The following is a 13,435-nucleotide window of genomic DNA, read 5'->3' on the forward strand; positions in this document are numbered from 1 at the left end:
AATAGATATGAGTTATAAAAACCAAGAGAGAGAGAAAAACTAAGATGGTTTTGAAAATAAATATTTTAAAAAAAATAACAAGAGAGAAAATGTGTGTGTATTATCAAATATAAGACATATCATGAAGTTTTGATAATTTAAGAAATATAGTATTGGCCCAGTAATAGGCAAATAGATGACTGGGATAAAATAGAAAGACTAGAAACAGACTCTTGCATTTATAGAAATGTGATATAGATAGATGTTGTCATATATCAAATCAGTGAGCCAAGGGCCAGTTGTTAAACATATTTATTGTATTGGGGCAGTCAGCCTTGATATAGAAATAAAATGAAGTCTCTCTACTCATTCTATACATGAAATGAAATAAGATCCAGTTAGATTAGAGTTAAACACAAACTTTATAACTGTTAGAAGAAAGCACAGGAGAATGCCTTTTGGATCTTGGAGATGGAAAGTCTTTTTTTTTAAAGTGAATTTTCTTGTAATTCTTTTGTGGTTTTATTTTTGGATTTAATTTTTTAATCTATTTGGAAATTATCTTGTTAATCAATAAGAGGTAAGGCTCTAGGTTTATTTCCCCAAATTTTCAGTCACTTTTCTAACACCACATATTGAATAATTTATCTTTTTTCCCTGTTTTCAAATGATATTTTTTATCTTGTACTAAGTCATTATGGATTCTTGGTCTTCTGTTTTTTAGGCTTTCCTGCCTTATTATCATACTGATTTAATTATGATAGCTTGGTGAGATGTTTTAACATATAGAGAATCTTTTTAAGAAAACACATTTGTTGGGATTTTCAATATTTGGGGCTTATTTTAAACCTTAAAGAGCTTTATTAGTATCTGAATCATTTATGAATATTATTGAGTCATTTTTCAGAATCTCACTTAAATCTAGAAAAAGGTATCTGAGAACCACTTTTGAAAAGCTGAAATGTTTTGTAAATATGCTGAATATATGTGTATTTAATGTTTCTTTCTTTAGGTTAAAAAGATCCAGTTTACAGAAGAAGGAAATATATTTTAATTAGTTATAATACTTCATAATTTATTATATAGAACCTTTGAATTAAAAAAATATTTTGATGCCTGTGGGGGAAAAACAAGGCAAGGAATTGATTTATAATTCTTATAATTCTTATAGATAGAGAAAGATCTAATTTGTATTTTTTTTCCTAAATTTAAGTATTAGTGTGAGAGAGATTATATTGATGTGTACATTTTAATACCTAGCATAAATGTACCTAAGAACCTACCTCAAATTAGAATATTGTTTTTACCCATGAAAATTTTATAGCAATATGTAGATTACATCTCCACTGAAAGCCAATACATTTAAGCTGCAAGCTATTGTGGAATTTGAGAGACCAAGTTCAAGTTACTTTCAAAACCAAAATATGATATCTGTTTCTCAGGTAACTTTCTTAACCTTTATTTTGCTTCAGAAGTCAGACCAGATGGCGACAAGTTTTTAAAGTAAACTAGGTTACCCATATAGAAGTTGGGAAAACTCTCGTTTTTTTGAAAAGTTATTTGAATAGTGGAAGCGTAGAAACTTCTAGGGAAGTATTCTATAATTATTAGATAATTGGTTACATCCAATTATCAGATTGGAATTAAATTACAGTAATATTCATTGTCTCAGGAAGCACCAATGTGGGTGACCAGCTTCCCACTGGACAGCTGTCAGTGGTGCCGTGGCGACGGACTGGGGTGAAATACACCAACAATGAGGCCTATTTTGATGTGATTGAAGAGATTGATGCCATCATTGATAAATCAGGTAGGTATTTTTAATGTATCTTTTAAACTATGAAAATACGTAGAAAGAGGCCCCCTTTTTAGAATGCTTTCTATTAGCAGAATTATCCCCCATTCAAAATCATTCATTTCAACTTAGTGCCTACTTTATGTCAGGAATTATGCTGGGTACTAGGAATGAACTTAAATATTATGATGCAGATGACATGATTATATATGTACTAGAAGCCCAGCGTGCAAAATCGCCCAGCCCCACCCACCCACCCTGCCTCCCCATGCTCACAGCCCCGCCCACCCGTGCCGGTCTTTGGTTGTTACGGCATCACTGTGTTACGGTCACAGGCCTTTTATTAATATAGATAACCAAATATGTCTTGTACTGGCAATACTGCGTCCAGTTCCAAGCCCTGCCCACCCGCACTGGTCTTTGGTCATTACGGTGTTACGGTGTTATGGCCACAGGCCTTTTATTAATATAGACAAACCCCTAAAGATTCAACAAAAAGCTCTTAGAACTAAAAAAATAAATTCAATAAAGTTGTAGAAAAACAATCAACATACAAAAATTAGTGGCATTTCTATATGCAAACAACAAACTATCCTAAAAGGAAATTAAGAAAACAGTTCCATTTATAATAGCAACAAAGAGAATAAAATACTTAGGACTAAGGAATAAACTTAAGCAAAGAAGTAAAAGATTTGTATCTTGAAAATTATAAAACATTGATGAAGAAAATTAAAGAAGACACAGATAAATGGAAAGACACCTGTATTCATGGAGTAGAAGAATTACATTATTAAATGTCCACAATACCCAAAGCATTCTATAGATTCAATGCTATCCCCATCAAAATCCCAATGATACTCTTTATAGAAATAGAAAAAAAAAATCCTAATAGTCATATGGAACCAAAAAAGACCCCAAGTAGCTAAAGTAGTCTTGAGCAGGAAGAGTCAAGCTGGAAACTTCACACTTCCTGATTTCAAAATATGTTATAAAATTACATTAATTAAAACAGTATGCATCTGAAATAAAAACAGACATATAGACCCACGAAACAAAATATAGAGCTCAGAAATACCAGTAAAACCATACATTTATAATCAACTGATCTTCACCAGGAGTACCAAGAATATACTGGGGAAAGGAGTCTCTTCATTAAATGTGTCGGGGAAACTGAATATTCACAGACATATATCCACAGACAAAATCAACTCAAAATGGATTAAAGACTTAAACATAGACATGAAATGATAAAACCACTAGAAGAAAAGATAGAGAAAAAGCTTCTTGACACTGGTCTGAGCAACGATTTATTTTAGATATGACACCAAAAGCAAAGGCAACAAATGCAAAAATAGGCAAATGTGATTGCATCACACTAAAAAGCTTTTGTACAACAAAGAAACAATCAACAGAGTGAAAAGGCATCCTATAAGTGGGAGAAGATACTTGTGAACCATGTATCTGATAAGGGGTTACTATCCAAAATCTATAAGGAATTCATACAACTCAATAACAAAACAAAACAAAAAACAAATAACCTGACTAAAAAGTGGACATAGTACATGACATGTTTCAAAAGAAGACATAAAAATGGCCAGCAGGTATATGAAAAGGTGCTCAATAATTACTAATTATCAGGGAAATGCAAATCAAAACTAGGAGATACTGCCTTGTACCAGTTAGAATGGCCATTATAAAAAGACAAAAGATAAGTGTTGACAATGATGTGGAGAAAAGGTAACCCTTGTACACTGTTGGTGGGAATGTAAATTGGCACAGCCGTTATGGAAAACAGTATGGAGGTTCCTCAAAATATTAAAAACAGAACTACCTTATGATCCAGCAGTCCCACTTCTGGTTATATCCAAAGGAAATAAAATAAGTATCTCAAAGAGATATCTGCATTTCCCTGTTCATTGTAGCATTATCCACAGTAGCCAAGATATGGAAACAAACTAAATGTCTGTTGGTGGATGAATGGGTAAAGCAAATGTAAGATAGATATATACACACACAATGGAATATTACTCAGCTGTAAAAAGAAGGAAATCCTGCCATTTTAAACAACATTGCTGAACTTAGAAGGCATTACGCTAAGTGAAATAAGCCAGATACAGAAAGACCAATACTGCATGATCTCACTTATAGGAGCAGAGAATGGTGGTTACCAGGGGTTAGGAGGAGGGGGAAATGAGGAGATGTTGGTAGTTGCTACTGCTGATGTTGATGATGATGATGATGATGCTATTTGGTTGTTAAATATGATGAAGTTATATAAATAAAGGAGACAAAAAGGGGTTACATAGAGAGAGAGAACGACATAGTATGGCTGCAGAAAGCATGCTTAAGTCCAGTGAGGGAGAGAGAAAGGTAAAAAGGTGGAGGATAAGAGGGTATCCCATCCATCCAGAACAAAGTGTAAAGAGGTGATAGTGTTTATGATTTATCAATGGAATGAGTAGGAGTTATTAAAACCTTTATGGATTTTGGAGTGAAGTATGTGCAAACACTTTAAGATGAATAAAATATTGTTGGGAAATAAAGTAGTTTAGTATGACTGGATTGAGAAGCATAAAAAAAAAGAAAAGGCATAGCAGCTTTTCATATTAGTACCAAACTGGAAATATTACTGATGTCCATTAGTAATAGAAATGATAAGTAAATTTTGATGTCGTCATACAATGGAATACTATACAGTGATAAAAAAGAATGAAATACTGACAAGCCCAACAACATGAATAAATCTCACAGTGTTGAGCAAGGAACTTCGATGCATATGGTTATATGAAGTTTGAAAACAGTGCAACTTAATCTGAGGGAATAGAAGTAAGAATTTTAAGGACTTGGATTAACTAGGTTGGGCAAGAGGAGCACACTGGGATGCTAAAAAGGAATCACAACTTGATGTGGGGTATTGCATAAGTGTGTACATATTTAAAAATTCATTGAGCTGAACATTTACGATTTTTGCATTTTACTATAAGTTTTGCCTCAATAAAGAATAAAAAAAACCCACCCCAACGATTACTAGATGGCTAGATCGTGAAGAGTCTTGTGTGCCATTTTAAGGAAGATTATTTGGAACACTGGAAAAGTTTTAAGTTGGGGAGTAACTTGAACAGATTTATAGTGTAGAACTATCAGTCCAGCTGCAGTGTTAAGAATGGCTTGAAATGGGGTAGGACTGAAGGCAGGAAAAGCAGTTGCTGAAGTCACAAAATATAGACATCCACAATGGTAGTGAGGGTGGAGAGGAATGAGTAGATTTAAGAGATAGAAGTCATATAAAAGAAAGGAAATGATCATTGGTTAGATGTAGGTACTGAAGAGTTAGAAGTGGACAGGATTTTCTGGCTTAGGCAACAGGATAGATGGTATCATCGTGAAGATATGGGAAATAGGAAGAGCAGGTCTGGAAACGAAGATAATGACTCACTTTGACATGGAGAGTTTGAAGTGTCTCTGTGACAATCCAAGTGGAGCTGTCCTGTTGGCTGAACCGGAAAAAAATATTAGGAAATAACTGGTCATCAATGAAAACTGAAGCCTGGGGTGGTAGGCAGAGTAACCCAAGGGAAGAGTGTTGAGTGGAAGAAAGAGATGTTCAGAACTGTGAAAAAGCGTAGACATTTACAGGATGTGAAAAGAAAGAAAGCTGCAGAAGGCACTGCAGACGAGGAGCTAGAAAAGTAGAAAGCGAGGAGAGGGGAAGGTTTTGAAAAGGAAGAAGGGGTCAACAGTGACGTATGCTACAGAGAGATCCTGTAGGATAAAGACCAAGTGTCCATGCCATATAGCAGCACAGCTCCTTGGTGGCCTTAGGGAGAGCAGTTTCTGATATGAAATTTTCTGAACCATTGGTTAGGGCAGTGATGGCGAACCTTTTGAGCTCAGCGTGTCAGCATTTTGAAAAACCCTAACTTAACTCTGGTGCTGTGTCACATATAGAAATTTTTTGATATTTGCAACCATAGTAAAACAAAGATTTATATTTTTGATATTTATTTTATACATTTAAATGCCATTTAACAAAGAAAAATCAACCAAAAAAATGAGTTCGCGTGTCACAGGTTCGCCATCACTGGGTTAAGGTAATGATATTCTGTTTGATTCTGGTACTAGATTGAAAACTCCTTTAGACTAATTATCTCATTTATTTTTTATCCCCATGACTTCATCTAAGTATCTCATACTTGATATAAGGTTGGTAAATGTTTGGAAGGATGGACAATGCAAGTTGATGAATTGGATGTATAGACAGAAGGAAAGAAGAAAGAGAATGAGGGAGGGACAGAGGAAGGAAGAGATGAAAGGAGGGAGGGAAGAAGGAAATAAGTTGGGAAGAACAGAGAAGAGTTCAATAATCCTTACCTTCTTTTTGTCTTGTTCCTGTCTCAGGTTCCACAATTACCGCTGAAATCCAGGGGGTGATTGATGCTTGTGTCAAACTGACTGGAATGCCAGACCTTACCCTTTCCTTCATGGTAAAAGCCTGGTCCATGGGTTTAGTTCTTGGGATGGGAAATTAGATGCTTTTGGAAAGACAGAGTGGTGAGCATGAAACGGAGCAAGAAGATATAATGAAGGACAGCCATGCAGCTTGTGTCAGGCTTGAATTCTCTATAAGTAACCAGAGAATTTGTATGTGTGTATGTATTTTAATAAAAACAGCACCTAAATTACTCCTGAAAGAAATGTGGGTGTTTAATTCCTATCTCTTGGTTTTCCTTGCCTGGTAACTATAGAACCCCAGGTTGCTGGATGATGTCAGCTTCCATCCTTGTGTTCGTTTCAAGCGCTGGGAATCTGAGCGCATCCTCTCCTTCATCCCTCCTGATGGAAACTTTCGCCTGCTCTCTTACCATGTCAGTGCCCAGAAGTAAGCAGCCTTATTATTAAGAATGGTGTGTGCGTGTGTGTGTGTGTGTGTGTGTGTGTGTGTGTGTGTGTGTAAACCATATCCATAGTGATTAAAAACTCTGGTTGTGGCCCTGGCCGGTTTGGCTTAGTGGATTGTGTGTCGGCCTGCGGACTAAAGAGTCCCAGGTTCGATTCCTGGTCAAGGACACATACCCGGGTTGCAGGCTCGATCCCCAGTAGGGGGGGCGTGCAGGAGGCAGCCGATCAATGATTCTCTCTCATCATTGATGCTTCTATTTCTCTGTCCCTCTCCCTTCCTCTCTGAAATCAATATATATAAAGAACTCTGGTTGTGGAGTTACCAGGGTTCAAATTCCAGTTTCTATACGTACTAATTGGGTAAACTCTGGTGAGTTGCTTAACCTTTTTATGTCTGTTTTCGTTTTTGTTTGATTGTTTGTTTTTTAAATATATTTTATTGATTTTTTACAGAGAGGAAGGGAGAGGGATAGAGAGTTAGAAACATTGATGAGAGAGAAACCTCGATTTGCCTCCTGCACACCTCCTACTGGGGATGTGCCCGCATGCCCTTGACCGGAATCGAATCTGGGACCTTTCAGTCCGCAGGCCCACGCTCTATCCACTGAGCCAACCCGGTTAGGACCGTGGTCGGCAAACTGGGGCTTGCGAGCCACATGCAGCTCTTTGGCCCCTTGAGTGTGGCTCTTCCTAAGCCTTAGGAGTACCCTAATGAAGTTAATAACAATGTACCTACCTATATAGTTTAAGTTTAAAAAATTTGGCTCTCAAAAGAAATTTCAATCGTACTGTTGATATTTGGCTCTGTTGACTAATGAGTTTGCTGACCACTGGGTTAGGACGATTGTTTGTTTTTTTAAATACATTTTTATTGATTTCAGAGAGAAAGGGAGAGGGAGAGAGAGATAGAAACATCAATGATGAGAGAGAATCGTTGATTGGCTGCCTCCTGCATGCCCTACACTGGGGATCGAGCCTGCAACCCGGGCATATGCTCTGGCCGAGAATCGAACAGTGACCTCTTGGCTCATAGGTCCAAGTTCAACCACTGAGCTACACCGGCTGGGCTGTGTCTATTTTCTAACATCAAGTTGAAAATAATAAAAGTACCTTATTATGAGGATTAAATAAGAGAATCTAAATAGTGCTGATCACAAAGTAAGTGCTCATTAAGTTTGCTGCTATTATTTTTGTTGTGATTATTATATGTCTAAACAAGAGTATTTTCTTTCTCAAATTGGAATCTGAGTACACCTGTATTCAATGCCCCCCGACCCCAAAGAAGCATTAAATTATGCAATGAAAACCATAGACTGCAATAGTTTTTGATCTTGAACATTCTCTGTAATATGAGTCTAGGGGATTTTGGAGCCCTTAGTCAAAGGTATACATTAGAAGGTATGTGAACTGAAGAGAGCCATGAGACCTCAGAATCACCAATACCTTTCTGGTGTGATTTGGAATAAATAATATATAAAAATATCTGAGTGCTTGAGAACAATGGCTCTGGAATCAGACTGCCTAGACCTAAGCTCCACCTTCAGTACTTATGGTATGTGACCTTGGGCAAGTTACTTAACTGAGGTTAAGCATATCAGTATTCATCTATAAAATCAGGACAGTAGCAGTACCCATTTCATACTTATTGGGAGGATTAAATGAGGTAATAGAGATCAAGCATTTAGCATAGTGACTGGTACTCAGGAAGTGCTTAATAGATTTTAAGAACTGTTATTATTCTGTGACTTCTCTATTTCCTCTTTGGTCAAATCATGACAACTACCCTACTTCATAGGTTTTTGTAAGGATCAGATGAGGTCAGGTAAAAGTTCAAGAAATTATAAAATGTCCATGATGTATGAATAATATCATTCTCCCAAGCACAAATAATTATCAATCACATGTCACAAAATAAAACAGAAATATGGTGATTCCTAATTTTTGTTCATAGTGCCTTTCTCAGAGTAGGCTTATCATACTCTTTGATATTATGGATATTATTCAAAGAGTTATTAAGAAGAGTTAGTTTACTTACTAGATAGCATCTTAGCTTTACAAAAAGAAAAAAAATCAAAGATTACCAGGTGTTTTTTTTCCCTCCTGTGCTTAATTTTTAAGATAAGGAATAAGGAAGCAAGTAAGGGCGGAAAAGCTGCCAACAGGGCAAAGGAGGAGGAAAGGTTGCTGTTTTCCCAGAACATTCATGAAATGGGCTTCTGTGCGTCTCTTTTCCAGTCTGGTGGCGATTCCAGTGTATGTCAAACATAACATCAGTTTCCGGGACAGTAGTTCACTTGGACGCTTTGAAATAACAGTGGGACCTAAGCAGACCATGGGGAAGACCATCGAGGGAGTGATTGTCACCAGCCAGATGCCCAAAGGGGTCTTGAATATGAGCCTCACTCCATCTCAGGGGACACACACATTTGACCCAGTTACTAAGGTAGGAGAATAAGCAGGAGGTTTTAAATTGCTGACATTAAGTAGAAGTAACTCTGCGGGAGCTCTCCCCATAGACTTTATACCTGGTTGAAAGGGGCAATCAGTCATAGGGGCATTGTTTTCTCCTGGAGGTATTTTATGGTAAAAAATCGTGTTCTCTGTTGAGAAACACCCTAGAGGCACCTTATAATATTGTGAACAGTTGCCCTGAGGTTAGAGCTCAGCAACCTCACATGAATGGTTCTGCTGTAACTTTTTTTTTCTTTGAAGATGCTGTCTTGGGATGTAGGAAAAATAAATCCCCAAAAGCTACCAAGTTTGAAGGGGACCATGAGTCTTCAGGCTGGAGCTTCCAAACCAGATGAGAACCCCACAATTAACCTGCAGTTTAAAATCCAGCAGCTGGCCATTTCTGGTAAGTGCCCCACTGCTTAGATGGCTTTGAAGAGAACAGAAATGTCACAGACATCACAAAACCTTCTCTTGGCTCCCTGCTTATCGAGTCTGATTTTATTACCCGACTAGAGACCCGGTGCACAAAAATTTGTGCACTCGGGGAGGGGGGCGTCCCTCAGCCCGGCCTGTGCCCTCTCGCCGTCTGGGACCCCTCGGGGGATGTCCACCTGCTGCCTTAGGCCCACTCCTCGGGGGATCGGGCCTAAGCTGGCAGTCAGACATCCCTCTGGCAGCCTGGGAGCCCTTGGGGGATGTCCACTTGGCAGCCGGGAGCAGGCCTAAGCTGCAGTTGGATATCCTTAGTGCTGCTGAGGAGGTGGGAGAGGCTCCCACCACCACCGCTGTGCTGACAGCCGTCAGCCTGGCTTGTGGCTGAGCAGAGCTCCCCCTGAGGAAGAGCACTGACCACCAGGGTGCAGCTCCTGCATTGAGCGTCTGCCCCCTTGCGGTCAGTGTGTGTCATAGTGACCAGTCATTCCCAGTCGTTCTGCTGTTAGGGTCAATTTGCATATTACCCTTTTATTATATAGGATAGAGGCCTGGTGCATGGGTGGAGGCCAGCTGGTTTGCCCTGAAGGTGTTCCGGATCAGGGTGGGGATCCCTCTGGGGTGCCTGGCCAGCCCGGGTGAGGGGCTGAGGGCTGTTTTCAGGCTGGCCAAGCCCCCCAGCGGGGACCCTCACCCCATGGGGGTGGGGTCCCCACTGGGGTGCCCGGCTAGCCTGGGTGAGGGGTTGATGGCCGTTTACAGGCTGGTCAAGCCCCCCAGTGGGGATTCTCACCCCATGGGGGTGTGGCCAGCCTGGGTGAGGGGCTGAGGTCTTTTTTCAGGCTGGTCACACCCCCTTCAGTGTGGGGGGTCTCGCTGGGGTGCCTGGCCAGCCTGAGTGAGGGGCTGAGGGCCGTTTTTGGGCTGGCCACGCCCCCCGGCAATCCAAGCTCCCAGCCTCTCCTTTTTTTTTTCTTCTCCTGGGATTTATTTATCTTCTATAATTGAAACTTTGTAGCCTTGAGCAGAGCCCAGGGCCGGCCAGGGCAGGTGGGAAGCTTGGCTTCCTCCATCGCTGGGGGCAACCCAAGCCTCCTGCTCACTCTAGCTCTGTGGCTGCTGCCATCTTAGTTGGGTTAATTTGCATACTCACTCCTGATTGGCTGGTGGGCGTGGCTTCAGCATAGCAGAGGGATGGTTAATTTGCATGTTTAACTTTTATTATATAGGATATGTAATCTTTAGTAAAATCTTTTCTAGTGTATTTCTGGGGAAAGTTTATAATCCTTGCTTTGAAGTTGGCCTAAGGGACCTGAATAAAAGTGTCTGAGACACAGATGAGAAAGGAACAATATTGGTAGGCAGAGGTGTTCCTGGGCAGTTGCTGAGTCATCCTAGGTTGTCAGTTTGGGCTTTCCTGGGTCTTCAGTGTGGGAATGCTTCTGTACTCTCAGCTGGTAATTGAAAAGAATAATTTCCTTTCCTTTCCCCCAATTTCAGAAGACTTTCACATTTGCTTTTTAAAAAATTCTCACCCAAGGATATGCTTATTGATTTGAGAGAGAGAGAGAAGAACATCTATTGATTGTCTTATGTCTATGCCCTGACCAGATATTGAACCCCCAACCTAGGTACGTGCTCACTGGGCATCCAACCCACAACCTTTCGATATATGGGATGATGCTCCAACCAGCTGAGCCATACTGGCTAGGGCCACATTTGCTTTTGTTATCATTTAGAATCCTTGGGCCTACCCAAGTCAGTTCACTATAGTCTATACTTACTTCAAGATGATCCTATATAATAAAAGCCTAATATGCTAAGTGTCTGGTCGTCCGGTTGGCTGTTCAACCCCATTAAAGCGTAATATGTTAATGATATGCTAAGGCCACTCAACTGCTCTCTATGATGCGCACTGACCACCAGTAGGCAGACAGTCGACTGGTCAACCAGTCGCTATGACATGGACTGACCACCAGGGGGCAGACACTCCAACCATTAGGTAAGCTTGCTGCTGGGGTCTGGCCAATTGGGACTGAGCGAGATGGGCCGGACACACTCTGGAGCCCTCCCTCGGTTCCTCCCTGGCTGGCCACCTTCCAGTGTCCCTCCCCAGCTCCAATTGTGCACCGGTGGGGTCCCTCGGCCTGGCCTGCGCCTTCTCGCAATCCATGCTGAGGGCCCCCTCCCCACCGAGTGAACGAATTTCTTGCACTGGGCCTCTAGTAGTAATAATAATAGTTAGCAGTTACTGGGTATTTACTGTGTGCTGGGTACTGTTTTAAGCTTTTTTCATCTATTATTCAATCTGTTGAACAATCCTGTAAGATAGAGAGGAAATGATTTTAACTTTACATGAAGTTCCTATTTTTCTTTACTAAAGGGCTTTGTCTAATTTAAGTGATTAGAATTTACTTAAATTAAAAACCCTTTCATCTTAAAACACTTAATAAACTTTAAAGTTTTACAAAGGGTTTTGTCTAATTTAAGTGATTAGAATTTACTTAAAAACTCTTTCATCTTAAAACACTTAATAAACTTTAAAGTTTTATATGGTATAAATTTTTTTTTTGCTTAGTATAGTGAGAATACCTAAGAAGCATTCATTTATTCATTATTTTCCATTATTCATTCAGTGGTGATTTATTTCATTATTAATTCCTTGATCTTATCACTGTCGATTCAGGTATTCAGTACAATAACTAGAGGAAAACACATGGTGCTCTTATTTTCCTTGCACCTCATTTCAGTCTGCATATAACTTTCTGCCCTTCCACTTCAGGAACAGGTCCTCTAATACTTTTTTTTTTTTTTTTTTGGCTCATGGCTACTATTATCTCTCTCCCACTCTTTGAATTGAAATGAATTTAAACAGTTATGCTACCTGCTTCTTTTGAATCATGCTTATGTCATATTCTTCCTTCCTTCCAGGACTCAAAGTGAACCGCCTGGATATGTATGGAGAGAAGTACAAACCCTTTAAGGGCATAAAATACATGACCAAAGCTGGAAAGTTCCAAGTTCGAACCTGAAGGGAGAGTTTTGCAAAGGGAACAGTACAAACACTTTTTCATTTCTTACTTGTCTAACAGTGTAAAACAATTTCAGCCTGTCTCCTAGGTCAGTCCCCTTCTGGACCTAACTGCTCCCATTTTTCCTCAGCCTTCAGTGCCATGGAACTAATCAAGGGAGAAAAGGGTCGCCAGGGAGGATGGGACAGAACTGAAATACAGTCAGCACCGTCTCAGTTCTTAAAGAGCTGGGCGATGGAGGCCAGGGGTACTTGACACCATATTTAACTATTTTAATGTGGTTACCATAGGAAAACACTAGCATTTGTTACTTGCTTGGCTTTAATTATCTAAAGCCAATGAAAAACTTCTTTGTTATTGTTTTTTTAAGGTGGAAAGAAAGTAAGGGAGAGAAAGAGGAAGAGAAAGGGAGGGAGAAAATGGGAGGGTGGGAGGGAGGAAGGAAGGAAAGAAAAAAGAAGAAAGAGAGAGAAAAATAGGAAGAAAGAAAGGAAAGTTTGGAAGAGAATGAATGTTAGTCAAGCAAAAGCCAGTTAAGGATCTCGTCTGTGAGGGGGAAGAAAGTGGAAACAGTATAATTAAAGAAGTATGAGCACACTAAAGTGAAAGTGGCAAGACAAGCAAGTCCCACATGAAGGAGGGCTGGAAAGAATAGAGCTGAGTTTCTTTCCGATCTCTCTACTTTCATATATTTAAAAAATTTGTACTTCTAGAAATGAACTGGCAACTTCTTAAACCGAGTCCACTATTGATATGGAAAACTCCAGTAGAACCTGATTGCCCCTTAAAGACCAGGACTCTATCTGACCAGTTTTCAGATAGTGGCTGCTGCTTGTCTTCAGTA

At 39.7% G+C, this 13,435-nt stretch overlaps 2 protein-coding genes across 2 annotated transcripts in view; one reads left to right on the forward strand and one right to left on the reverse strand.

Annotated features, from left to right (window-relative positions):
• Positions 1-13,020, forward strand: part of AP3M2 (adaptor-related protein complex 3, mu 2 subunit) — a 15,155-nt gene extending 2,135 nt beyond the window's left edge. The window contains exons 3-8 of the mRNA XM_005856519.2: positions 1,652-1,789; positions 6,173-6,258; positions 6,520-6,653; positions 8,909-9,116; positions 9,386-9,530; positions 12,491-13,020. Coding sequence (XP_005856581.1) covers positions 1,652-1,789; positions 6,173-6,258; positions 6,520-6,653; positions 8,909-9,116; positions 9,386-9,530; positions 12,491-12,591 — 812 coding nt within the window. The 3' untranslated portion in view covers positions 12,592-13,020. The remainder of the gene's footprint in view (positions 1-1,651; positions 1,790-6,172; positions 6,259-6,519; positions 6,654-8,908; positions 9,117-9,385; positions 9,531-12,490) is intronic.
• ANK1 (ankyrin 1, erythrocytic) overlaps positions 1-13,435 on the reverse strand; it is a 624,245-nt gene that overhangs the window by 407,543 nt on the left and 203,267 nt on the right. The window lies entirely within an intron of this gene.

This window comes from Myotis brandtii, unplaced genomic scaffold (assembly GCF_000412655.1).
Source record: "Myotis brandtii unplaced genomic scaffold, ASM41265v1 scaffold103, whole genome shotgun sequence".
NCBI lineage: Eukaryota > Metazoa > Chordata > Mammalia > Chiroptera > Vespertilionidae > Myotis > Myotis brandtii.